At 38.2% G+C, this 26,394-nt stretch overlaps 1 protein-coding gene across 1 annotated transcript in view; it reads left to right on the top strand.

Annotated features, from left to right (window-relative positions):
* Positions 1–26,394, top strand: part of TMEM135 (transmembrane protein 135) — a 186,802-nt gene that overhangs the window by 4,997 nt on the left and 155,411 nt on the right. Inside the window, exons 2-3 of the mRNA XM_074860305.1 lie at positions 9,429–9,556; positions 15,367–15,459. Of these exons, the coding sequence (XP_074716406.1) occupies positions 9,429–9,556; positions 15,367–15,459 (221 nt within the window). The remainder of the gene's footprint in view (positions 1–9,428; positions 9,557–15,366; positions 15,460–26,394) is intronic.

Here is a 26,394-nt window from a genome sequence, read left to right as displayed (position 1 = left end):
TATATAATATTGTTAAAGACACAAATGCTGTCAGCGATTGTACAAGTATAATGTGTTTTTTCTTCCTGTATAAATGTGAGGGGGACATCGGTACTAGTACAGCATGGGCCAGGCAGTCATGCACATGGCAGTTGGCAGGTCTCTTCACAGATAAATCACTGATTGACAAGAGGTAATAACAAGAACAAACCTAATTATTGCACTAATAAATTATTTTGAAAACTGTTGCACGGAAGACAGAATCAGCAGCCAAAGATTGAGGTGAGGCGGGATGAGCTGTGAGTGTCGCATCACTCCCCTGGCTGCGTGTGCATTGCTGTAGGACAGGGTCAGAGCTCTGTCCCAAGGATGGATGGTGCACACTGGCCGTGCCACTGCTGCTTCAGGCTCGCTTCACGTGCCTGGGAATTCTTAGGGATTGCTGTTTGGGCTAGTCCTAAGCAAAGCTGGGGAGTCAGCTAACACTAAACCAGATCCTGTCTTATCTGTCAGCGTAGACATAGTCATCATGCGTCATCTTTCTGAGGTGTGTGAGAAGGCTGTACTGGCCAGATTGTGTTGTAAAATAGTCCAGAATTGCTCGGTATATGAAAATGTGATTTTTGTTTGTTCTGTGAACCATTGTGTACTTGGAAATAGGGTGGAGACTAAGAAGAATGTTAGTGTTACCCTTGAATATGCTTCTTTATGCCAGCTTGGATCTCTGGGTGAGCCATCAAGAAGCTGCCTTCTGTCAGGACCCGGTACCTGGAGTTGCTGTGATGGTGGGGTGTGATTGCGTTGTGTTGGGATATCTGATCATCTTAGAGCTGTGTAGTGTCCCGTATCTCTGTGCTGTGGTATGAATGACATGTAGGTCAGTGTGTTTTTGCCTTTAGATTCTTCTGTAAAATGGATTAAATATGACTAAAATTAGTTTAAATGTTACTAAAGGAAGGACCTGGCTTCAACATCTTCATTCGAGGCTGTAATCATTCTGCTCTGTTCAGGTAGCTTTCGGGCCAGGCCAGTAAAATTCTTTCAAAAATTAAAAATAAACAAAAATAGTCTTTTGCAGAGATACTGAGAATTTTAAAAGAATCAGTTAATATATTTAGGTAGGCTGAAGAATTTGTCCTCAAAGATGCAAGAAGTAACCTAGAGCCTGCATGAAAAATAGCCCTCTACTCATTTCAGTGCGAGGGAAACAAGTGGTGAAGATAAATTGCCATGGAATGAGAGTGATGCCGGGATTGAAGGTAATTTAGATGTCATTCAAAGAGTACACGAGTGCTGTTCGTTTCTTTTTTTAGTTGGGTGGATGATATGGAAAATTTTAAAAAAGCCAAACCAAAACAATCCAACCCCCTGAAGGTGATCCTCATATAACATCTCACAAGGGACAGAGAAGTCAGAGAGCAGGAGACACACACTCTTCCTCAGAGTATTGCAGGAACTGACTTACGAAATGAAAAAATCTGGAAGACAGGTTTTGTAATTCGTGAAATCAGGGAGGGACCAGCTAATTGAGGAACACGAATCTGAATGTTTAAGAGGAGGCATGAGAAACAAATTGCTGATTTGAACATCATTGTCTTTCAAAACCCAGGTGTTACCTGAGGGCATTCAGAGATTAAGTTACTCCAAGGAGTTTAAAAATCATTTTTATAAAGCAAATGAATAATCTTCTTGTAAAATTAATACAAAATTGCAAATGGTTATGAAAGGACATATAAATGAATATAATTATGAACGAAATCTGACATCAGTCTAGCTGTGCCTGCTGCTTGAGTAACCTGAGGTATTTTCTTAACTGGTTTAAATACTGGGCATTGCTTTGCTTTTAGCATGCACACATGACTTAAGTTACAAAATTTTCCTGGGCTTTTTAATGACTTGCAGTGTATGTATTATATAAGCCATCTACACAGCATTATTGATCATCTCCAAATTTGCGTTTCAGAGGTGCCTAAATATGCCAGATAGTGACTCTTCTAAATGTCATTGAACTCTGCCTTCCTGGAGATTTGACTATGTCTGAATATTTCTGTAGCTTTTTCCCCCCCTTTTTTTTTCTGTTTTTAAGTAAAAGTTTGTTATGATGTGCTTGATTTTAGTTGGATATTGTGTGAAGGAATGAGATAGAGATGATACCGCTTGTTTTCAGTTTCCATCAATCGGTGCTGTATGTGTTGGCTAATTTCACTAAAATTTGATGGAGGGGTAGCGTTCCTAAAGACATAAATTTTGTACAGACTTAGGAAATGGTGGTTTGGTGGTGGAGGGAGAGAAAAAATGATGTACAGACAACGGCAAGGTTGGTGCAAGGTCAGTAGTTTTTTAGCCTGCCACGTAACCTGTCAGACTGTGTACATTGGTCAGACAATTAGCGCATTCATCAAATGAAATCACCCTTTGTGCGTGGTGCCTCCTGTGGAATCTGTAGTTCAGGAACATAGGTGAAGACTGAGGATACTGGAGGTGAAGCTCAGGTTATTGTGGTTGGGTGATGATTACTTGTAGGCGTTACATGACACATTGTTAAATTAATCAGGCCTGTCTGGTGCCTCTGATCATGGGAAAGGTCGTTTCTGGGTCTCGTGTTTCTTTTCTGCTGGAACACACTGATAGCCTAGCTCAAAGCCTTGCGCCTGACTATGTAGCTGTGTTTTAAGGGTGGTGTTGGAAATGCATATATTGCTTTTGCAGTTAAGACAGAATAAATCAGTTCTGATTTCTTAGTTCTATAGGGCTCAAAGCTTGTATATGAAGACTAAATTAAAAAAAGAAAGAACTTCAGTGATACTTTTCGACAAACTGATGGTATCCTGAATCTGGTGGACTGATTTTTCATAATTACATTTTCATGTTGGAGAGTCACAATGCAGTTGTGTGAATTCTGTAGTTAATGCTAGAAAATATTTTTTCTATTTATTTTTACTGAGTAGATTTTTTTAATACTTCAGACATAAAATACAGTAGGCCTTAGAGTTCAAATCATTAACAATGTTTATTCTTAGAGTGACTAGTGTATTACTTCAGGAGCGTTTGCATTTGATTTTGAGGGGTGATCACCTTCCAACTACCCCTCTGTATTGTACTTACATAAAGGTCTACAAGCCATGTTTCTTCCTTCTCCTCTCATTTCTAGTCAGATTAAAACAGTCTTGGAGATGTGGTAGCCTGTCTCTCAGGGTTTTTCCACCTGTGCTAAATATAATTTCATAGCAACTTTTTTTGGAATGAATGAAATAGAGTTTTTTATATATATGAACATTTTCTCTCTTGGTTTCAAGATGGTAATGGCCAAAGCGTTTCAGTGAGAGTTAAATCAGAGCTTGCTTTAAACTGGAGGGGAAATGGGGCAGTTACCATTGCAGAGTGAATCTGTTGTCAGTTTACATTGGGTTGATGAACAGGAGAAGGAGAAATCTTCCAGTCTGAGCTAGGTGCATAAAAGATAATCAGCTGTTTAGGGAATCGTTATGGCACTTGTATATTCAGGAATTTTGGAGGATGGGTTTGTGGTCATGTCTCTTGCTGTGATATCTGTCATGTATTAGTCCTGCTGTTTGTTCCCTTTGTTTATAAGTAATGAGGGTGTGGGGTTGCCTTCAAAAGCCTTCTAACATTTCCAGGCCTGCATTAAAGCATAATTCAGTTTTGCGTTTCAAGTTTTAAACAGTTGTGAGCAGAAGTGAAGAAAGGAATTATTTTTCTTAAAAATAAGTCAGAGTCTTTCTGTTTCCAGTTTTCCCACAGGTGGTCATGGGACATCGAGCAGTGCTGGATCAATCTTCAGGTGTGGAAAGGAAATCTTCTTTCTCCATGCTTGACTTAGCTTAATCAAGAGGCTTTACCTGAACACATTCTTAGTACCAAACTAATTATGTTTGAGGCCAGAAGTATTTTCTCTGGAAGTGAGGCTGGCAGGTGTTTAATTCCACCCCCTTCTGTGTGTGCGTAGGGCACAGATGTCACACAAGGACAATCAGGGTATATTTCATCAAATCAATTTCTCACTTGGAGGTGTTACTAAAGAGTAATGTATTTGTCTTGTCTGACTGTAGCATGCAAAAGTTTTGTTGTCTGAGGACTAAAGTGATCTATCTAAGCTTCATCTAGATGCACGTATGCTTACCCTCATAATTATAATATCCTGTGATACACAGACTGCATAGATTAATAGTCTTTTCTGGGTTTTAGTTGTGAAGTATAACTTGTGCACAGATGAAGCAAATACAGCAATGAATATAATGATAATTTCCTGAAGCTGTCTCCACTTGTGCTACTAATTCTTTAGACTTGCTGCTATGAGATTTTTTTACTTCCTTAAAATTTCAGCATATGGTTACATATATGTTACTTGGCTGTCATGTAGATAAAGTCTACTCTTGTATGTAGGAGAGGGTTGGAATTTTGTCTTACGGGTTTGCAAATCACTGGAAAAGTAGCAATAGGCATTTAGAATATTAAAACATCCTTTAATGGCTGTATTATGGTATTTGAATGCCTGAAAATTTCCTGACTACTTATTTCCTAATATTTTAACATATCTGAATTTTTTTAGAATTAAATCTGTTATTTTCAGCTTTTTTCCTGAAAAGTTCTCTGTTATCTTTTTTCTAGCTCTGCTGTTTATGTTTTTGATGATGAAATAGCTAGGATTCTTTTTGCTGAATCCTCTTTTCCTCCATTGATCATTTTCTTTCCTCTAACTGTGATTAATTTGTTTCTTTTTCTGCAGTATATCTGTATTTTCTGCAGGCTGTTGGACTGAAGGGAGATCAAGAGCTAAAACTTGTGGATGTGAATAGACATAAATTAGAAAGTTCTAAAACTTTTGGACGTTCTTAGGCCATCTGCCTGCGGCAGTGCATCGTTTGTTTTAAATTCCCTTTTGCTCTGAGTTGTTGAGTGTTTGGGCATCTAGAAAAGTATTTCTTATGGGAGACTGGCAAAGACAGGATTTATTAGAAGATATGAATGTAAATATGTTCCCAAGCTGGACTCTATTCTATTTCTAGAGCTCTGGTGGCTTGAGCTCTGCTGGTTTTGAAAGAAGAAATTGGAGTTGAATGGCAGGAAGGGCTGTTACAGGCAAACAGCTCAGCTGTTGGTATGGACTGTGGATAATGAGTACTTAAGTCTTTGTTTAATGCTTACACAGGCCAAATAAAGACTGGATCGGCAGACTGTACTACTACTTAAAGTTTCTTTTTAGTGCATAAAATGCCATAGTGTAAGAAAACTTAAATTGTGGTGAGAGGAAAACATCAGTTTTAGTTTTTGAAATGTGGGTTTTCTTCATTACTTTCCAGGTATCTTGGAATTCTTGCAAATTAAGTTACAAGGAGTGGTTATACAGTATCCTGAGTCAAATGCTTAATTCTTAATGGGGTTGGAATTTTTCTTGGTGAATAAATAAATAGTTAGGTAACGTTAGGTAAGTATTTCAAACCTGGGTATTCTTTACCTGCAGAGTAGCAAATGTGCTTGAGAAAGTGCCATTATCTAATTGTTACTTTAAATGTCAGTGACAAGCATATTGGTTTACGTGGTAGAGTTGTTACAGTATGTTGGATATATTGTGGACATGGGTTACATTAGGTCTTTTATTCCCTTTGTAGTCTCTTGCCTGGAGAAATGTGTGTACAGGGTAACATTTTGATTTTACAGTTTTGTCATAGTTTTTTTAATTGGTGATATACAGGATATGTCTAAACAGGAAGTGAAAGCCATGTGCCTTCTATTGGGAGTGGAAAATGGTGCAGTCAGTGATAGCTCTTAGTACCTGTGAAACTTTATTCCACAGTCGTATTGGTATTTTTTGTTTTTTAAAAAAAGGAAAGGTGGTACTGTACAGGAAAGGGTTGTCTTGGTTAAATGTAAATTCCATTGGAGGGTGGAGTTGTTAATTACAGTCTTTATTCTAGAGAGTTGTGTAGCCCTTCTAAATATCTTAAGGCCATGATGCCTTGAAAAGAAGAGATTTAATTTGAGTGACTCAGTGTTTTATGGAAAGCCAGAGTAGGAAGTTGCAGCAGATCTGTTCCTAAGCCACTGTTAGTCAAAGGAGATGTTGGAGCATTCTTCACTTTGAGGTAGATAAGGCTGCATTGCTGTGGTCTGCCTGGAGAAGTTGTGAATAAGTGAAACCTGGGTCATAATCCACTGGCATTCAGTGGAGTCTGCTCTCCCTGGTTCCAGATGTTTTTTGGACAGTCTTCACCTTCTCATAAAGGGTGATAGGCAGGGAAAACAGCATGGCTTCAGAAATAAAGTAGAGGGAGAGGCAGCACTGGAGGCAGATTGTCCTTTTCTCTCTCGTGAAGTCATGGTTTTACAGTGGTGTGAGGAGTGCGTTGTTTCTGTTCTCTGGATTATGGCTAAACTGCTGGGTTAGGTGAGGTGAGCAGCACAGGCAGCATGAGATTGAGGGGAGGCAGCATTGTGTCTGGGTTTCATTAGCAGCAAACCCTTGTGGCGTGATCTCACACATCAGCGCTTCACTTGTCTTGTGGACATGCCAGAGTATTTTACTAAATCTGAAAATCTACAATAATTTGTAAGCACTGAAGAATTTTATTTTGTAAAATTCTTGTCACTCTGTCTCAAAAAGAGTGAAACTGGGAAATTATAGAGAAGGGTGACAAGAGTAAGGGGAGGTATGGAGCTGTTTTTGGCATTCCTGGATACACGATAGTCAACTGTTTGGATCAGTGAGCTGAATCAGAACTGCAATCCTTCATTCGTGTAGTGAATAACACCCCAAACTAAGTTTTACAGCTATTGCCACTAAGGTCCTCATACAGACCACCCTGAGGTGCCTAAATAAATGTGTCCTGGGATCTGTATGATCCTTTTATGGCTGGAGAGAGAGCTGAGACCATAATATCAATGAGATGTTACTTTCTGTCTGTCAGACTCTACAGGGAGTCTCAGTTAATTTACAGACCTTCTGCTACATCTTTTAGCATCTTCATGGAGATTAATAGTTTGCCAAGGAAGTATCTACTGGATGTCCTGATGCCTTCTCCTTCCATGCTGCTGTCTGCTACTGATGGCCACTGCAAAGCCTTGAGCAGTGCATTTATTCTAAGAATTTGGCCTTCATCACAGTGTCCTCCCAGCTCACTTGAGTGAAGTGTATCCCAGCGGGAACCAGGAACTACTGCAATCTGACAGATTTCATAATCTTTTTGTCTTGCCAATCTCAACTTTAATAATACTTTTCTGAAGTGTGTGGAACTGAAAGGGAGAGCAAAGTGGTGTCCAGAAGTATCTCTGCTATTTTTTCCATGTGATCGCACCATTGGTGGTGGAGGAGAGGAAGAGAGCCTGCTCCATAGTCTGCTCTTGCCTGTTTGCAGCTGGACACAATATTTAGCTTAGTTGAGGTCTATAAAGCACTTTGAAAATTATAAGCATTATTTGTTTGGTTTTGGTTTTTTTTTTTTTTTTGTTTTGGTGGGCGTGCATCAAACTCCATTGCCCTTACACATACAGCTCTTTCAGTTATTGTGAGCAATGTTGCAGTGTTTCTTTGGACTGGTTTGAGTGTCGTTCCTGGTTCTTTTTTATTTTTCACTTGGGAATAGAACAGTAAAGAGAAGGGAAAGCAGAAATTTATATTACTCTCAAACTTGTTGGAGAAGCTACAGTAATACATTTTTTTACTTTGATGTGACATTAATTTATAAGATACCAATCTTTCCTGTTGCACTTCTGACACTTTGGTCTGAGGAAGCAAGGCTTCACACTTCAGGTTTAAGTTCTGTGTTCTTAAAACAAAAAAAAATGTTATTTTGTTCCAAATGTTCATGACCTTTGTACATTAGGCTAGAAATAGCTGAGGAGGTAGCAACTAGTGATCCAGCGTTTAGACTACGTTAAGATTTACCTTCAACAGAAAGATTATCTGGATTGCATTATTGCCTAATCTATTATGGTTTAAGCAGTCTTGACACTTGATTAAGTAATGTGTAAATGTGTTTTCAAAAGTCTGTTCATGCATGTATTTCTCTTTAATCCTTGGTTCAAGCTTCATTTTGGAAACAGATTTTGGCAGAACTTTCCTGTGGTTATAGTGTTAACAGAACCCTCGGCCCACCTCTGAATCTAAAATATCTACTTGCCATTCAGTACGAGTGGACAGTGTTTCAGAACAGCTCCCTCTCCTGTGTTTTTAAATTGAGGAACTGAGACTTTGAGAGGTGTTGCCAATACCAGTTCGACAGGACGTCTTCCGTTGTTCTCATCAGTACCAGCAGTATGAAGCTTGCTCTCTTTGGAACTTCTGTAATTCTAAGCATCGACCAAAACCTCCTGCCAGTTTTGAGACTCCCTGGGAGATCAGTGCAGATAAAGATAATAATGCTATTAAAAAGAACAATAAAAACTATCTCATGGTGCACCCAAAGTCTAATTTCATGGAATTATAGAAGAATACAGGTTGGAGGGACCGCGGGAGGCCGTGTGGTCCCAGCTGCTTGCTCAAAGCAGGGCCAGTTGGATGAGGTTGCTTGTGACATTTTCTAGTTGAGTTTTGAGGATCTCCAGTGATGGAGAGTCCACAACTGTTTTGGGGAACCTGCTCCAATATTCAGCCACCCTCAAGTGAAAATTTTTCTTCCTTAGGTCTGATCTGAGTTTCTCATGCTTGAACTTGTCTGTTGCCTCTTGTCTTACCGCTGTGCACCTCTGAGCCTGGTTCTCTACACCTTCCCATTAGATATTTGCAGAATTTCTGTGAACAAAAAAGAGTTTGAGGACCTTCAGTGTTTGAGTCTTTAAATAACTGCTCTTTATAAAACATGGGACATACATTAAACTGACCAAAAAGAACATTTATTTTTTAGATCCAGCCTGGTTTCTGCTATAGGCAGTTTTTTAGAGATAACATACCATTTCTATAAAATTTGTCAGGAATGTATTGATCTTCCAGCAGGTGGTGAACATTTTTTGGAGGACTTGCAGTTGGTTAATCGGAGTAGAAAACCTTTAGAAATACATCATCACTTCATAGACACTGTGTAAGGCCTGTATTTGGATTACTTTAGTGACATTCTGACCTAAATTATGTGATAGTCCAACTGTCTGGAAGACAAAACTCAGTGTAAATTTATCACATCTTAAAAGTTCTGATATCTGGCAGACAACGTTTCTGACTATTATGGCCAACGGTAACAAGGTAATAAAATTCCTCCTATACTTCCCATTTAGGATTGCTTGATGTATTTCCTGGTATAAATATTGTAACAGCTGGAACAAGTTCAAAGGAAATCTTTGTGGTATTGTTCATAAACCCAGCAAATTTAAGAGGCTTTGATTTACTACTTAAATAGGCATGTCTCGTTCTCCTTTTTTATTTTTCTTTACAATGTGCAAAAAAGAGCCTAACTGAATTAAAGTTTGTCACCCCTTTTTTTTCTTCCCTCCTCCCTCAGATTGCAGCTATTCTCAGGAAACGAAAACTTGACTATTATTTGCACAAACTGCTACCTGAGATCTTGCAATCAACTTCCTTTCTGACTGCAAATGGGACCTTATATATTGCTTGCTTTTGCATTCTAAGGTTGGTATACTGTCCTAACAATGAAATGTAATAGGAAAGCTATTTTTATGCAGCTTCTCAGTTTATATAATAATTTGTCTTTTTGTATAATAGACTGGTTTGTAATGGGTAGGAATAAGAAAAACAACAGCCATGCCATCATCTTGGTTTCTGGTCTTACCACTTGAATATGAACCTTTGGGTTGCTTTTTTTTTTTCCTTCTCCTTTTTGTAATCTTTTAAATCAGTAAACAAGTCAATATACTCACTTTACTTCCTTTTCTCTGTTTTACTGATTTAAAATTTGTTGTTGCAGGAAATTAAAATATATTTTAGAGGGGAACTGAGAAGGCCTAATCTTTCTCTCCTAGAAAGAATTGATGTAATTTGATGTTTGTTTCTATTTTCCTGATGCAGGGGCTGTGATGACTTTTAATTATCCTAAACTTTATCCAGCCATCTAAGTTTGTACTTTCCTTATTTGTGGTCACAAATGAAGGAAATCCCAGCACAGCTTCTGGGGTTCTGTAAGACACAGACTTGCTCTGAAAAATGAATATAAATGGCTCTTCTGTACTCTGAGCTGTTTCCAGTGTATATTTCATGTAACTATCAGGATAGTTAAAAATTAAACATTCCTGTTTATGAATATGATGATGTTGTACATCTAAATGCATTTAATGTAAGAGATGTTATACATAGACATGTAAAGCGTATAGTAGCTATGAAGTTTTGAATGTTTTCTGACAGTGCACTCAACAGCCCCTCAAAGTTAATCAAACCCATTATGCCCTACTTCTAGATCTGTTTAGAGGCCTCTAAACTTTGCTTCAAAGCTGAGGGAGAAGGCTAAGAGGAGGAACTGGCTGAGGAGCCATGGAAAGCTTTTTAAGTAAATAATTTGCAAAGTTCAAAGTGAAACTTCAAGTAATGAGCTCTAAAGAATATGAATTTTTCTGGCAATCTAAGTTGTATTAATATTGATTTATCTTTACTCCTCTGAGCTATACATTAGTCTTCCTTATCCTGCCGTGCAAATCTGCAGTGCCTTATTTCAGTGCTGTAGTTAGATGTTACTCTCTGAATTAAGCTGGTGTGGTTTTAATTTTTATTGTTTTCAGCTGTTCCTCTAACCGAGGTTTTTAGCCATCTAGCAGATCTATGACTATGCCTGTGCTAGTAAATGAAGCAGGTAAACGATTAGTGTTTTTTCTCTGAAGCCAATTGGTATGACATCGCTTTCACCTATGTGGAGCATAGCTGTCTAAAGCTGTTTTGACCTCCAAAACAGCATGGCCAGATGCAGGCTGGGTGATGGAAATGGTACCTAGTCTATGCGCCCTCCAAGTCCCCTTGACCCATTCTTTGGGTTGACCCAGGCCAAAACCATGCCAAGGATGATTCTAACAATTTAATGTGACAAGGTATACATGTAAATGCTTGCTCTACTGTTCTTAGAGCTGTGTAGCTAAGTAATCAACCAACAGCTCGGGAGATGTGTGTGTGTTTTCTGTTACAAAGAGATGCCCATGAAGAGTTGTCACCTGCAGCAGAATCTCTGCTGGTAGGGTCTCTGCAGACAGCCCAACACCTGCATTTTGCAGGACTTGCAAATAAAAAATAAAATATCAGCCTGTTGGCTAAGGTGCTAATTGGAGCTGGTGAACTGAAATCACTACCAGGGGCAAAAGAAGAAAGTGTTTAGACAGCCTTATGCACTGTGCCTGTTGAAGTATATGAATGTCTATTTATAAGGAGTATTTTGCAACTTTTCTGACCAGAATAAAATTCAGACCCTCAGCAATTAAGTGAACAGGATATATAAGAGCTATTAAATGACATTTCAGAAAATAATGGACAACATGATTATCAGAAAAGTCATACTTTCCAAATTTACTAGTGTGCTTTGAAGGATAAATGTGTATCTGATGATGATCTGATTGGTGCATTATATGTAAGTTCCCAAATGACTTTGACAAGATTGCTTGCTATGACTCTTCAAGAAGAAGGATCCTCTGTCTTCCAGGAATTAGTAAATGATTAGCAAGTAGTTAATATCTATGAAACAAAACAAGGGATAAATAATCAGTTTTCATAATAGGAAGAGATTGCCAGTGATATTCCTGCTGTGTCCTTTGTTTTGGATATACCTAAAGAATCTGTAAAAGGGATGAAGAGTAGTGTGGGCGATTGTATGAGATTATTTAGGTTACAGAAATCTAAAACTGACTCTCATCCCTTTCAGAAAGATCTGTTGATTAAAATCACTTACGAAATTTGGTAGAGAAAAGTGCAAAGTAATGCATCGGGAGGAAAAAAAAGCAGTTCTATCCTTACACAGGAATGGGCTTTAGACTAGCTGCTATTAATCAGGAAGGTGTTTGAGAGTTGTCATGAATAGGTTCTTTGAACAAGGCAGTCCAGTACTTGAATGGTCAAGGAGCTGAGTAAGTGTTATTTGGAAAGAAAATGAGAACAAGCCAGAAAGTTGTATAAATACATGACATCTTTAGGAGTTGAGTACTGTATGCCTTTTTTTTTTTTTTTTTAAAAAGAGCTTCTCCTAAGATCATAATGTTGACAAGTCCTTCACTTGGAATGTGCTTAATATCAACACTGTCTTGCAGTTTGAGCCATATAAGCTTGCTTCTCTCATCTGCTGTTGGGTGGGTGATGGAGGATGGAAATGTAGACTTCATTCCTTCTTTTTAACTGATTTGTGTGGGGTTTTTTTTGTATTTATTTGTTTATGTTTTGTTTGAACATGTATGATTCCTTGAGTTTATTGCTGTGTGATACAGTGTACCTCCTTCAGTAGCCCCTGAGAGCAAAAGTAATTGTATGTCATTTTCCAGCCCGGAATGCGATTTGGAATTGTACATTTTAATCCATCAAAGAAATATCAGCACCTCTGTGATGTTCTACATAACTTTGGCCTGAATATTTCTGAACTTGATTTGCAAACATGTGAAAAGATTGAGACTGTGGAGATCTAGATGCTCTAGATCTGATTCTAGATAGTGATGAGAGATGGGATGTGATAGATTTCTATAATAGGATGCATGCTGCAGTTGTATCTTTTTTGGTTGGAAGTTATATTATAGTGGGAGCAGCAGTAACTCAGAAGCAAAAGTATCCAGTGAGCCCCATGAAGCTGACTGATCTTACTCTCCTGGAGTTCTTGACCAAAGCAACAGTTTAAAGAAGCTGGACATGTTAACTTATATTATCCGCACAATTCCTGAATTGGGAAGAGTGGCCTGTTTCCTTCTTTTGTAGTACCAAGAAGGAGATATGTTGGCAGGCACATAGTGTGTCCTGGATAAAGTGGCCACTTCATCTGCTTATACCTTTATCAAAGTTCCAGTGAACCTTCAGTCACTGTGTGTACTGAAAATATATCTGAGTCATCCAGTAACAATTAAAAGAAATGTAATCGTCAGTGAGAAGTCTGGCTTGTTCTAGTATGTCTTTTTGGTGCTCTTGTAGTATTTGCTTTCTTTCAGCTAGGGAAAACCACCAAAATTGAAATAGCTGCAAAGATTTTCAAGAATGTAAAACTACACAAGAAAGTGCAATTAAAATAATTTCAGGCATTGTTTAATATTGTAATAATTTCACAGGTGGGCAGAATTTCAAAAACATCTCCAGTATCAGCAGTGACTTAGGTCGTGGATAGATGTTCTCATTCTAGAAGGGATTACCAAGCTAACTTAGCTGACTGTTTTTTTTTTTATTTTTTCCTTGAAGTGAATTAGGGACTATGACAGACTGCTCTGTTGGCAGAGCAGTGGGGGTGATGATCTTTGTTATGGATGTGTGACAGGCCAGCTGGGGGTTGTAATCTCTTCCGCTGGTGAGATCCAGAAGACTACATCTGTCTGGGCTTCAGTCGGAAGTGCTAGGCTCCAGTGCTGACAAGCATTACATCCTTTAAATGAAAGATGTGATTTTTTAGGTTTTTGGGTTTATTAAATGCAAAACCTCATGAAGATGTGATACTTTTAGTCTAGCAACTAGAGTAATTAAGTTTGTTCATGTACAGCTTTGCATTAGTTTGCTTAATTAGTTCCAACCTTACGTATCAACCAGCCTCTGAGTTTTGGATGCAGTTGTACATAGAGGAATTAGATGCGTAACCTGAAAGAACTCGTATTTCTCATTCCAGTTTCTAACCATAGATTATTCGAAAATGACCATGCAAATGATAACAAAAGCTTGTTTTTATTTACTTTAGCAGAAGTTTAAGTGTTTTACTTACTGACTGCACATTTTAATTTCCAGTAGGTTTTATTATGTAACATTAACATATGTTACATTTGTTTCCGAAATCTTATCGAACCAAACATGTAAGCGTTGTAGAGGGATTCTAAACCATGCCAAAAGAGCAAATTCCTGTTTCTTTCCCACAGAAAAGACATTTGTTCTGTTACTTAACAGGTGTGTCTGGTAAGATGTGTTCATACTTATTAAGATGTTTAAAATGGCTTCTCTGAAACTTCATACAGTAATTGCTTTCCAAGAGAGTCCTAATAATGAACTTTAGCTCCTGCAGCATTTGGCATTGTCATCCTGAGAAATTATCCTTTTGCAGCCGTGGGAATGAACAGTGTGTGTAATTGCCATTACATCACTTACTGCTGATACACTGGCTCTCTTTTCACTTATGAACATAAGCTGGCATTGCTCACTGGTAATGTTATTTTTGCAGGAGAAGTATGAAATGAGGCTGATCATGCCTTTTACTGCAAGAATGAAAGAGGGCTAATCAGATAGTATTGATTAATTATCTTTGTTCTCTCTTTTGTGTTGTCAACATGAAATTTTATCTAAGAAAATTTCCTTTTGTAGCCTGTATGTTTGCCATTATGTTTGTTGTATTTTGTTCACTGTGTTTTTGGAAGGGTAGACTCCATTGTAACACTGTTTTCCTGAACTGATAGTGCTTATCAGCTGAGCAGCATTGGTGTAATTGAAGTATGTTTATTGTCATGCTACCAAACTTCATGACTGCCTGACTATTGTTTGCTTCTGTGGTCAACCTGAATTATATTGAAGGTGCAGGTGTCTGGAACAGACCAAATGTGGTTGGTGACATTGTGTCTCACATGCATTTTGGTTTTCCTCCTTTGACAGTGACCAATTTATAGAAACATTTTCTTTAATGTTTCTGTAACTATTTTTTTCAACTCCTGTTGTTGGAGGAAATTTGATAGTTGAAATTGTGTGGACTCTTTGAGTGCAATCCAGATGTTGTTGCAAAAAATGAGAACTTTTCCACCTTAATAGAACTGAGATGTCACTGTCACTTCTAGTTGTAATGTACATATTGATTCCTTGGCTTACTGTAAATGAGTGGTTTATGGTTTTTAGCATTAGTTGACTATCTCTTTGGAGTGTGACGTATATTAATTTGGTTTGATTTCTGGCTCACCTGATTGCATCCTTACATTCCACAAGGCACATCTTCCTGTATTTGGACAAGTAGCAGAGAGAGAAGCAACTATAAGTTCTTTTAGAAGGTTTTTCTGTAATTAATATCTGCAACTTTTCAGAAACATCTCTTGAAAGCACTGCTTTCTTTGAAGCGAAGTAATTCTTTAAATGGAATGGATAAGTTAATGAAGTATTTCAGGTGTTTAATGTTTATGAGAACTATCCAGCTGTAAAAATGCAATGATTAGTATTTAGTTGTAAGTATTGACTAAAGTAAAAGGACAAAATTAATCTTAATAAAGTGTGTGTAGTTTTATGATAAAGGTAAAATATGATGTTATATATGAGTGTTTCAGTTGCTTTGCATGTAATATGTGTACAAATTACATTTTCAGGAAGATACTTGGAAAATTCTACTTTTGGTCTCCTGGCTTTGGTGCTGCTTTACCTGCTTCTTATATGGCTATTCTCATCGAAAGGAAAAGCAGGTATGGTTTGTGTTTATGGATTTTCAGTTTTATATAATAATATGTCTTGTTTTAGTCATTTGATGAATAACATTTGACAATTCAGTGGTTTTATTTCAGAATGCTGGAAATGTAGTTCATTTGAAATAGTGTCTTTGGCAACCTTAGATTTAAATCTAGAAGGCTACTGTGAAAAAACACTTTACAGACATTCAGTTTCTTGTTTGTCATTTGTTTTTCTTGTTTAATGTGTAATTGGGTTGTTTAGGTTTGCCTGATGAAGCTCAGTTGTTTAGCATTTTCTAATAAAACTGTTGGGTTTTTTTAAAAAATAATTTATATAATGTTTGCGATTAGTCACAGAGAAGGAGCATGCTAATGGAAGTTACTGATGACTTGAGTTAACAACATGACATTAGTTAAGGTAGACCAGTAATAGGATGTGGTGGAAAAAACTGACTGGAAGCACCGAAGTAATCCACATTGCATGAAAATGTAATGACACAGAAAGCAAAGACTTTCACTTAAGGAAAGATGCCGAAGTTCAGCTATCAATGGGAAGCTTGTTATGAAAGCATGAAGAGGGGTGTAGAAAGCTCTGAATGATCCAAGGATAGTCAAAGTTGCCGTTTGTAGTGTGGCCATGAAAGGTGGCAGGTGAAATCCTGGGTTGTAACGTTTTAATGTTTTGACACTCAACTTATATTGGTAGCTTGTATCAATAGTGAAAGTTATAATGCTTAATTACTGTAATATGGAATGAGATCCTTTATCATCTAGTTAGTAGGTTTTATTCAAAGTAGAGAAGGTGACAGAAGGGTAATGTAAGGGATTACTCTTTAAAAGATGTTGAGGGAGGGTTTAGCACTAGGGATGATGTGAATGCACTTCTGATTACTATGAATATCCGAAACTTCCTTCAGCAGTCATTGAAAGATAACTGCCGATATGTACACATCATGTTGTTGACTGGCTGTCAGGCCTCATTCCTAAACTTTAGGTAAGATTGTCAAAGTTCTGTCCTTTTAAAAGAATGCGTTATCCATTCTTTTTGAAGACTGACAATGTGTAAGAAGTTCTGGAAAGGTGAGAGCATTTCTAAATCACTTTATTTAATGTAACTACACGGGAAATAGTAGTAATAAAGTTACTAAACAAGTTAATTATCTTTTTAATGTCCTTTCTAGCTGGCTGATTTTCATCTTACTGCAATTACTTCCTAAAAGCGTTGGTACATTTTGGTAGAACTTTGGTTCCTTAGACTCCAGCACTGCTGTTGGCATCAGTGTTTTGTTTCGCAGTGAGAGCAAATGCATTTTCTCGTTTCATTAGTGACAGCACTAGTTTAACTTTTCCTACACACCTGTTACAATGTGAGGATTTTGTGTGTCAGACTTCTAGTATTTCTAGATAACATTAAAGGGGAAGAAATCAGGCTGGTTTTCCATCTATGAGGTTTTTTTGTAGCTTTTAGAGTATTTGTGAATCAAGAGTTGTAACTGCTTGTGAGCCCAAACCCATACAAGGTTTTTGTGTAACAGTGGAACAACTTTGAAAAATGTGCAAAGCTAAGCTTAAGTAGAGCAAAAAGAGTAAGCAAACAAATTTTATGTCAAATGGGTATTTCTAAAAGTCTTGGTGGCAATGTATGAAAGCTTGGACATGTTACCAGGCTCCTATTTAGCATCTGAAATTTGAAAGAAATAAAAGTTGAAACAGAGGTGTGGGAAAATGACAAAAGTAGGTTGGTACAGCATGTATATAATGAATAATGCTGAAATACTTAATTCCTGGAAGGTTGTTATTCTTTCTGTCAGAATCCAAAATGTGTGACGTAAGATATTTTGCCTTAAAAGTTCACATTATATTGCATCAGATAAAATGTAAAAAGGCAACGTTGGTATTGCAGTTAACACGTGCAGCTGAAAATGTGGGGTCTTTGTTATTAATGAAAAAGAAATGTTAAATGGCATCAGAGGGTAGTTGAAAGTTTAGGTTTTAAAATACGAAATTGTTTGGTATGTTATAAAATGATAACTGTGTGATGTGTGAAATGCTGCTGATCACAGACTTGGTGAAATATGACTTTCTGATTTCACATCTGTTTGCTTGTTAGCTTCTGTTACAAGCAAAATCAAATTTTAATAGACTTGTAGTCTCTTAAGAAACTGATGTTTGACATGGAGACACGGTGGCATTTTCAGTTGTCTCCTGAGTAGTTTACAACAAATTATATTGAAAAATCAGAGAGGTGGGAAAAAATCTTGATTTGAGTTTGTAAACATATCTCTTGCCCTTCAAACTGCTACTAGCAGCTGGCAGCAACATCAAACTTAATCACTTAATCTCTTCCCAAGTGGATACCCTATTTTAAGTACCTCACTGGCATTTGCTTGCACAGCATCCCTGTCAGTCCTAAACTTGGGAACAGCAGGCTTGTAAATCAGATTTTCTTCTAAGTGTTGCTGTTCATGTGTGCCAGGCTTGTACATTTTATAATTCTTACAGAAGAATGGGAAGAAGAGATGGATAGCTTGTCTAGGTGCATTATAATCCTGAGGAGGAGCATGTTTTCTAACGTGTTACAAAACTAGTTTGATTATTGTTTGTGTAATACGTAACTGCAAATTTGCATGGCACTGGCAATGAGGAGGGGAGGTGACATTGCATAAAAACTTCAAACAAACTCAGAAAATGATCTGCATTATATTATGCTGCTACATTGCTATAAATTGCACGTTAGTATGTCCACGTGCATTCTGTTTGGTGATTATAAAATATGGTTATCCTGTCTATGAAGACTAGTTTATTAGGATCTGTGGAAAGGGCCAAGGAATAAAAACACTTGTAAACTTTTTTGTATGTGTATCTATAAATGTTCTGTGAGATTACCAGAAGAGAACTAGTCACATTATTATGATTAAGTAGTGGTTTGATAAGAATTATTTCTTACCTACATTCTTATAATTGAATGTTGATACATAAACATGGCGATTATATGTTTATAATGTGCAGATTCATATTCTATGCCTTTAGTCCCTTACTTCTGTAGTAGTAACTCAGAATTTTCACCTTTTTCTGGTACTCTCAAGCAGTGTGGGTTGCCTGTTAGGATTAGGAGGAAGCATACTTACTGGCCAATGCAGGATTTATAAATGACAATCTGACATGTGTTAGCTGCATAGCTGGTATGTGCAAGAGGGCACAGAGTTAAATTTCAGCAGATTTTGAATGCACATTATCTCATACACTACTGATCTTCTTAATAGTTGCTAGTGTTAGTCCTGCCATGTTACTTCTTTTCTCTGTATTTAAGGCTCTGGCAGAGATGTTGAAAAATGAGAAATGAGACAAAAAATATTGTAGGTGTTACTGGTGTGTTATATGATTTCACATGGCAAGAAAATATTCTTGAGTACTCTCTCTTCGTGGAGACATGTACGCGATTCTTTAGAATGTACATTTTTCTAATTCTTTTTGATTATTTAGCTGTGACATCGTTTTAATTGCTCTTTGTGTATATATTGTCATAGTAACTATGGCTGTATGATAAATAAGCTTCCAACAGGTGCACTTTCACAAGCGTATTTAAAAGAATATAGTGTTCTTTACAGTTTCACCTTTTTTTACATTTCTATTAAAGAAAAATGTTCAATTCTTTTGTCACAGAATTTAGTTTTGTAGTGTTAGACATTAAAAGCTGTGTTAATGTCTTCTCAGAAATACAGATACGACTCAGTTACATTAATTTCATTAAGCTTCCTGAGGAAATCCTTACATTCATTTTATTAAGCTCTCTATGGAGTTGTTTTACCAGTGTGCTCCTTGTTTACTCCTGTAGATGTTGTTCAAACTGTTGATAAGAAGTAATTTTATAATTTTGAAAATTGAGTATTTTCCTTACATTTTTTGGCTTCTGTTTGTAATTCAAAGTTACAGTCTCCTGTCATTTTTTTCAACATCTATTCAATGTTATCAACAAGCATTGAGCATATAGTAGAGGAGGAGGTATGTGGCTTAGACTGAAAGACATGGTATTACGTTGTTCTAGAAGCACCGAGACTGTTAGAAGGCAAGGAAGTAACTGAATATACTTGTTAAAATTGTTGTGAATGAAGCTGTTGAAATGTGATTTGAGGCTTGGCTGAAGCCAGCCCATTGCTGGAAATCTGATTATATCGGTTGTACCTTAGTGATTTCTAAGACGAGGAAGTCTGATAGCTCAGTGAAGGGCCTGTATTTAAGACGTCTGTGATGACTTTCAAGGAAAAGAATTATGTTCTCTTAAGCGTTTTGTAAATGTGCTGATGTTTTAAAACCATTTAAATTGTGTTTTGCTAATATGCTAGTAATTTCGTTAATAAGTTCGCTAATGGCAAACTTCAGTTCGTTGGATGCTTGTTCAAAAAATACCGTATTAGTGAGTTTCAAGACCTAGAAGTAAAGCTTTAAGAAGGGACACAATTACAGTTTTAATTAAATTAATTGTCTTACTGCCTGGCTTCCCCACCCTCCCAGCCTTCCCCTGCCCTTTGTAAGTAATTAAGCCAAAGAAAGTTTAACTACAGCCCCCTAAAAGTTCTGTGGCAGTTCTGAAGGGACCCTTCTGCCTTCTGGGATTGCCCCCTACTCCCCCCTTAGGCTGCATTAATGTTTACTTACTGGCTGTTAACATTATAGCGGCGCCTGTCTCGTCGCTACAGTTAAGACTGTGTCACTGATGGTATTATAAAACTTGAGATTTAGGGCTTTTATAATTTGGTTGTAAAATCTTGCTCTGGGCGACTATTTGCAACATGTTTTAGTTGAAAACTTTGGGTGTTTTTCATCAAAAAAATCCAACATACTGGGCTCTCAGAAAAATATTTAAAGCATGTGCATTTAAAAAGTGATACAGTCCATGTTATAGAGAAGATCAGAACATCTCTATGTATACATATATCTAGTGTTCTTGGAAACAAATGTATTGCTATGCATTGCTTGGAAGTGGCAGAAACATTTGTGTAAGAACAGTGTGGCATTCTTAGATTGTATGTAGGTTCTCCTGATGAAACATTCAGTTGCTATTAGGGTTATTTGCTTGCTATAAAATGCCATTAGTCTAAATATATTATAAAGGAAGAATATGGCAGCATAGTAATGATAAAAAGTATACGCTGTAAATACATACAGCATTTTTGTAAGTTTGTTCATTCAAATACAAATTTGATGGTATATAATTCTGTATAGTAGTATAGTATGTTTAGACTTGAGGTGACAATTTCCTTTCTCAAAATATTTAACGGTTATTCAGTTTGACATTGTATTTTTAGGGAAACCTATAAATCACCAGTATGGGGTGGGTAGGTGATCAAAACAAGTAAAGAAAGTTTTAATACAGCAAGAGTTTTTGCAAGCTTTAGTCTTACTTGCTACAGGTAAGAAATTGAGAGAGCGAGTTACATTGAGGGAGGATTTTTTCTTTTTTTTTTTTTATGTTGTAGTGAAAAATCGCTCAAGTTTGGGTCACTTACATGAGTGTTTTGTGGTGTAATCTGGTAGAGAGCTAGCAGGGAAACAAATTATTTTGGAGTTTTACTCTAGAGTGATTATTACTGTGAAACAGGGAGCCAAGCTGTAGAAGTTAAGGGGAAGGCTTTTTGTTTCTAAACCCAAATATGTTAAAATCCATTGCACTTCAGCAACTGCCTTGGTGAGAGCCAATGTTTGAGATCCGTGTTTTTATAGTAACAGTGTGGAAACATTTGAACATGTTTTGCTGCATGCTTTGAGGGCTGCTACTGCTATAGTCATCAGAGGGAGGGAAAACACTAAGGGTTCCAGGTTGTCTGGGAGTGCAGGAGTTGATCTGAAAGATGCTGTGATTGTGGGAACATTGTGAATGACAGGTAGCTCAGGACGGGTGGCTCTGAGGAGTGTTTTTCATGGAAAGTAGCATCTCTTGTTGACTTTGGATCTTAGTGGGAGCTCTAAGAGCTGGGAGCTCTTGCTCAGCACAGGGCTAAAGTATTTCTAACCGACAGTTTACAGTAATTTTTCTTTTTGAGAATGGGATCACCTGGCTTATGCTATGTCTGTCCTGACACACTCAAGTCTCCGGTTTGGAAAAAAACCCCCATGTTACGGAGGCTCTCAAATAAACAACCAACCACCAAAAATTGAAAATTTATTATTAACAGAATGAACTAGCTCTCCATAAATTACAGGTTCGAATGTCTGTGAGAGGAGAACAGAACAACTTTCTAGGGTTTGACAACCCAAAACGCAGAACAAAGCACAACTCCTTAGGGTTTAAGCAACCCAAAACACAGAACAAAGCCCCACTCCCTAGGGTTTAACAGCAACCCAAAACACTCTCTCACTCACCTGACAAGTGAGGGCTCTCAACCTCAAGGACCTGCTCGGGGCAGCGTCCTGACCCAAGGCACTTTGAGGAGTTTCCTTGGGCAGCGTCCTGACCCCAGGGGAGAGTCCTCGACCGCAGCTGCTGCTCCAGGGGACGAGCTCAGAATGGCTCCCCCAGGGGACTCCATTTATACCCAGGCCAAATCTGACCTTTAGTCAATAGCAGCTCCCATTGGCCAAAGGCCCCAACTACCGTGAAGCCCTGAGAACAAAGGCGGTCAGGAGCTGCTGCCCTTCAGCAGCCAAGAAGCTCTGCTTTCATTGGGCGGGTGCACCTGCCACACCCCAATAGCCTGTTATGTTACACTAGGAAGATTGATGATCTCTGTAGGGTGTATCCCTGACAATTGTAACTTTGTCGATATTTTCAAGGAGATTTCTATTTTTCACTTACTGTTATAGTATTACATGTTAATTCTAGAAGTTCCTGCAGTTGATTTGACTGTGTTCAGTTAAATCAATATTAATGAAGTCAAGAACCACCTTTTATAAGCACAGGAGCAGGCAATTCCAGTGTGTCATAAGTGAAGCAAGTGGGGCAGAAGACCAGCTTGGCTGAACAGGGAGCTCCTTGTGGTGCTCAAGAGTAAAAAGAAATTGTATGATCCCTGGAAACAAGGTCAGGCTTTGCAGGAGGATTACAGAGCTGTGGTTTACTTGTTGGTTTACTTGTTCAGGTAGAAGACATGAAAGGCCAAAAGCTCAATTAGAGTTGAAAGTGGCCAGTGTTGTATCTGCCAATAGGAAGCACTTTTTAAAAGTATGTCAATAGCAAGAGGAGGTCTAAAGAAAACATTGGTCTGATACTTTCTGAAGGTGGTCATCTCACTAATAGGGATGAAGAAGTGGAGGCATTCAATGCCTTTTATGGTCTGGTCTTTAATAATACTTACAGACCTTGGGCTGCCCAGTCCTCTGAGTTGGAGGAGCACGATTGTGGGAGCAGTGACTTTCCATTTGTGGACATGGAAATTGTTAGGGACCAGCTGTATCAGCTGAACGTTCATAATTCCATGGGGCCTGATGGAATTTGTCCCAGAGTACTGGAGGAGCTGGCAGATGTTACGGCAGCACCCCTCTCGATCATCTGTGAAAGGTCTTGGGAGTCTGAGGAGATCCCTGCTGACCAGAAGCTGGCCTTTGTTATTCTAGTCTACAAGAGGGTGTGAGGGAACTCCAGGGAACTACAGACCTGTTAGTCCAACCTCAGTTCCTGGAAAAATTATGTAGAAGATTATACTGGGTACTACTGAAAGGCATTTAAATAACAATGCAGTCATCATGCAGAGTCAACACAGATTCACAGAGGGAAAGTCTTCTTTAACTAATTTGATATCCTTTTATGACGAGGTCACCCACCTAGTGGATGAAGGGAAGGCTGTCATTTAAGATGTAGCCGGATTGTGAAGCAGTCCTGTGTAAAGGAAAAGGATGTCCTCTGTGGGTCATAAAAAGATGCTATGTTACTAGCAATATGTAAACTATGTGCTCCATTTGTAAAAGTAGCTGCAGAGTTAAATTTGCTGCATTTAAATGAACTGTGGAAACCGTTTTGTTCTTTATGCAGGAAAGATCCTCTCTCCCATACTGTGCTCGTAATTATTCCTACAATCAGTCTCTCCTTCACCCCTGCCCTTTACTCCTTGTGATTCTGTGTATGCGCTTAAGATGTAGTTACAAACCTTATATTTCTGCATACTTTTTAAAAAGAAGTGGTTACAGTCAACACTGACTTTTCTAACCACCTGAAATGTGTGTTTCTATTTCATAGCAGTTATCTCTTCCCAGTCAGTTGAGTGAATCACCATTATGTGTCTCAGTTACAAAGGCAGTTTAGATAACTGTCTTAAACTAGTTTTTATCCACTTCAGATGGCGAAAGTTTGGCAAGATGAATCCTATAGTTGTGAACAGAACAAAAAGGATCCTTGGGGATCAGTGATTCTAGTCCCATGCATTTATAGTCAATCAGCCCAGGTTATAAACTAATCAGGCTTCTGAAAAACTGTAACCATGTCTGCAGAAGTGTTTGGTAAACAAGTTTCATGAATTTTCAGCCTGCAGCATTTGAGTGTTGGAAAAATTTGGTCCAGCTTGCTTGTGTGGTCCTTGAAGTCTTGCACAAGGTGAAAGAGCAGAACAGCTATAGCTTTGTAGTTGACAGTCCATTTTCTGGGATAACACAGGTAGACAGCATAAGAATACTGGAAGATCCCATGTGAAATATATAGCTGTGATTCTGGAGATGCTGGAGAATGTGTTGCAGAACTTCTGGGTGGGTCTGTACAGACTGGTTTTATTTTCTCGTAGTGTTGTTACAGTCAGGGATGAGCTGGATCATGCAGGACTATAGGTTGTATTTGCTCAATGGTCTTCAGTTCCCTGAGTTTCAGGAGGATTTACCAGTTTAGGCACAGCACCAGCCATGAGGTTAATTCATGAATGATAATGTAAAAGACATCACAGGCAGCATCTGTTAAGCTCTGGACTACCTCTGTCAGTTTGCATGGGGCCAGCCTGGATGGACAAAGGGCAGTGCTAAGGTCAAGCTGCAAGCTCAGGTGGATACCAGGTGACTCTGGTAGTTAGCTCTTCCTGCGCTGCTCCGTGAGTACTTGAGATGATGATAGTTATTTTTTTATTTTTATTTTTCTAATAGATTGGCAAATCAATTTTTGAAATGTTCACTTTGTAGGCTGAAAACTAAGTAAAAGTGATTTAGTAATCTGAGTATAATTTTGTATTCTGTTTTTCATCATTAACCGCAAAATCCCTGCAAAAACCCCTAGAAAACTTACAGTCCTGTTGAAATGCCTACAGATAAAATGTTAAAATCCAGACTGCTGCTGAACATTGGACTATTCTGCAAGTCTGACTTGGATTCAAATGGAGCAAACAGTGGATAAATTACTCTGTTCTGTCTGCTCAGCACTAGCATCCAGGAGACACTCATTTGGACTTCCTTGGCTTAAGCAAACACTTAATACATTTTCTGTGTCTGAATGCTTGCGTGTAACATGCAGCTCCCAGAGGGGGAATAATAAATACTGTGCTAGTATAGAATAAACTTCAGATGCTGCCTAGGTGAGCTGGCTATAGTGCTGGCTGGTGTCGTGATGAAAAGCTTGACATTTACCTGGCAAGAAAATACCTGTGCCTACCATGCCTCTGGTACAATGGCTGAAAGTCTTCAAGGAAACTTTTCTGTGATATGTTCCTCAAGTCTGCTCATAGGATAATTTTTAGATGGTACAGATGAGAGGAGCTTAAACCTTTGTTTCTGTATGAGCCACACCTATGAACCCTCTGTAAATGAAGTGACTCTTTCCTGCAGCCTCGTTGCTCCTGCAGCAGGAAAAGTGTGGAGGTAGAAACCTGGCATGGTAATGATTTGCTATATTTAACAATGCAAGGGTTTTCTGTGGTGAAGACTGCAGCAGTGTACTGTGGTTAAACATCTTGCTTCCCCTTCCTGCCCTCTCCCCTCCACATCCCAGGACAGAAAATGACATGTTTTTATTTCCTTTAGTAAGTCCTGTGGATTGCGTATTGGTTCTTGTAATCAGATGACCTCCACTCCAGATTGAAACTTTCTGATAAAGTCAATGTATGCTGTTAAAACCTTCGCCTAAAGATGGTCTGACTGAAAATCATCAACAACAGAGTCCACAGCATTAAAGGCAAGCATAAAACAGGTCTCATGAATTCGGGCCAGTACCTGTCGTTGCAATCCAGACTGTTCCAACTTTAGCGAAAGACTAAACCAATATGGATTGTTTGGTAGTACAGCGTCATTTTGTCTACTTGAAGGAATTTGTATGTGCTCTATCTTGATTCATCAATGATAAGTTTTTCCTTTTAAGCTCTTCTTCAATGTATGTTATTCATTCCTTGTTAGCCAATGGACTGAGGATCTAGCAAAAATGTTCTGATATCAACCGTTGGCATTTTGGATCTTTGAGCTTAAAGTTAGAAAATAATAGGCTTGGACTGGACTTGGCAATAGCTTCTGTCTTTGGTAGGTGAAATGTCACGTTAACATCTGTCTGTAGTATCTGGCACAGTTCACCATTGAATACTGATGTCCTGCCAGAAATAGACTTCTCAGTCAGTAGGGATGTGTTGGAATGACTCTCAGTCAAACTTCTAGTATGTCTTGCCTACCTTTCTAGAGAAGGTTTACATTGGCTTCTGGCATTGCTGTTCCTTGGGACCCCTTGTGTTCCAGGCCCTTATGGATGTAGGCACACTCTTAACAGCGTTAATGCATCTTCTGCATGACTAATTCATAGTTCCTAACTAGATTTGAAGCCTATCTTTAATATGACATATTATGTTGTCATTGGGGTTCTAAAGGAGAGGAAAAAAAATGCAAGGGCATTGTATGTTGGCAAGTCTAACTCCATCCCCTACTTCTGCTGGAATAGCTGCTCTGCTCTTTCTGAATATAAGGGCATTTAGAAGTTAGTCGCACCATGTGAAAAGCCTCAGTAGTCTTCTGTTTGAGTTAATTTGTCATGTTAGCTTTTTTTGCATATTGTTTCAGGTATTT

Source organism: Strix uralensis, chromosome 2, assembly GCF_047716275.1.
Source record: "Strix uralensis isolate ZFMK-TIS-50842 chromosome 2, bStrUra1, whole genome shotgun sequence".
NCBI classification, from domain to species: Eukaryota; Metazoa; Chordata; class Aves; order Strigiformes; family Strigidae; genus Strix; species Strix uralensis.
Note: the sequence above shows the minus strand (reverse complement) of the source record. Positions and strands in the feature narration are given on the sequence as shown.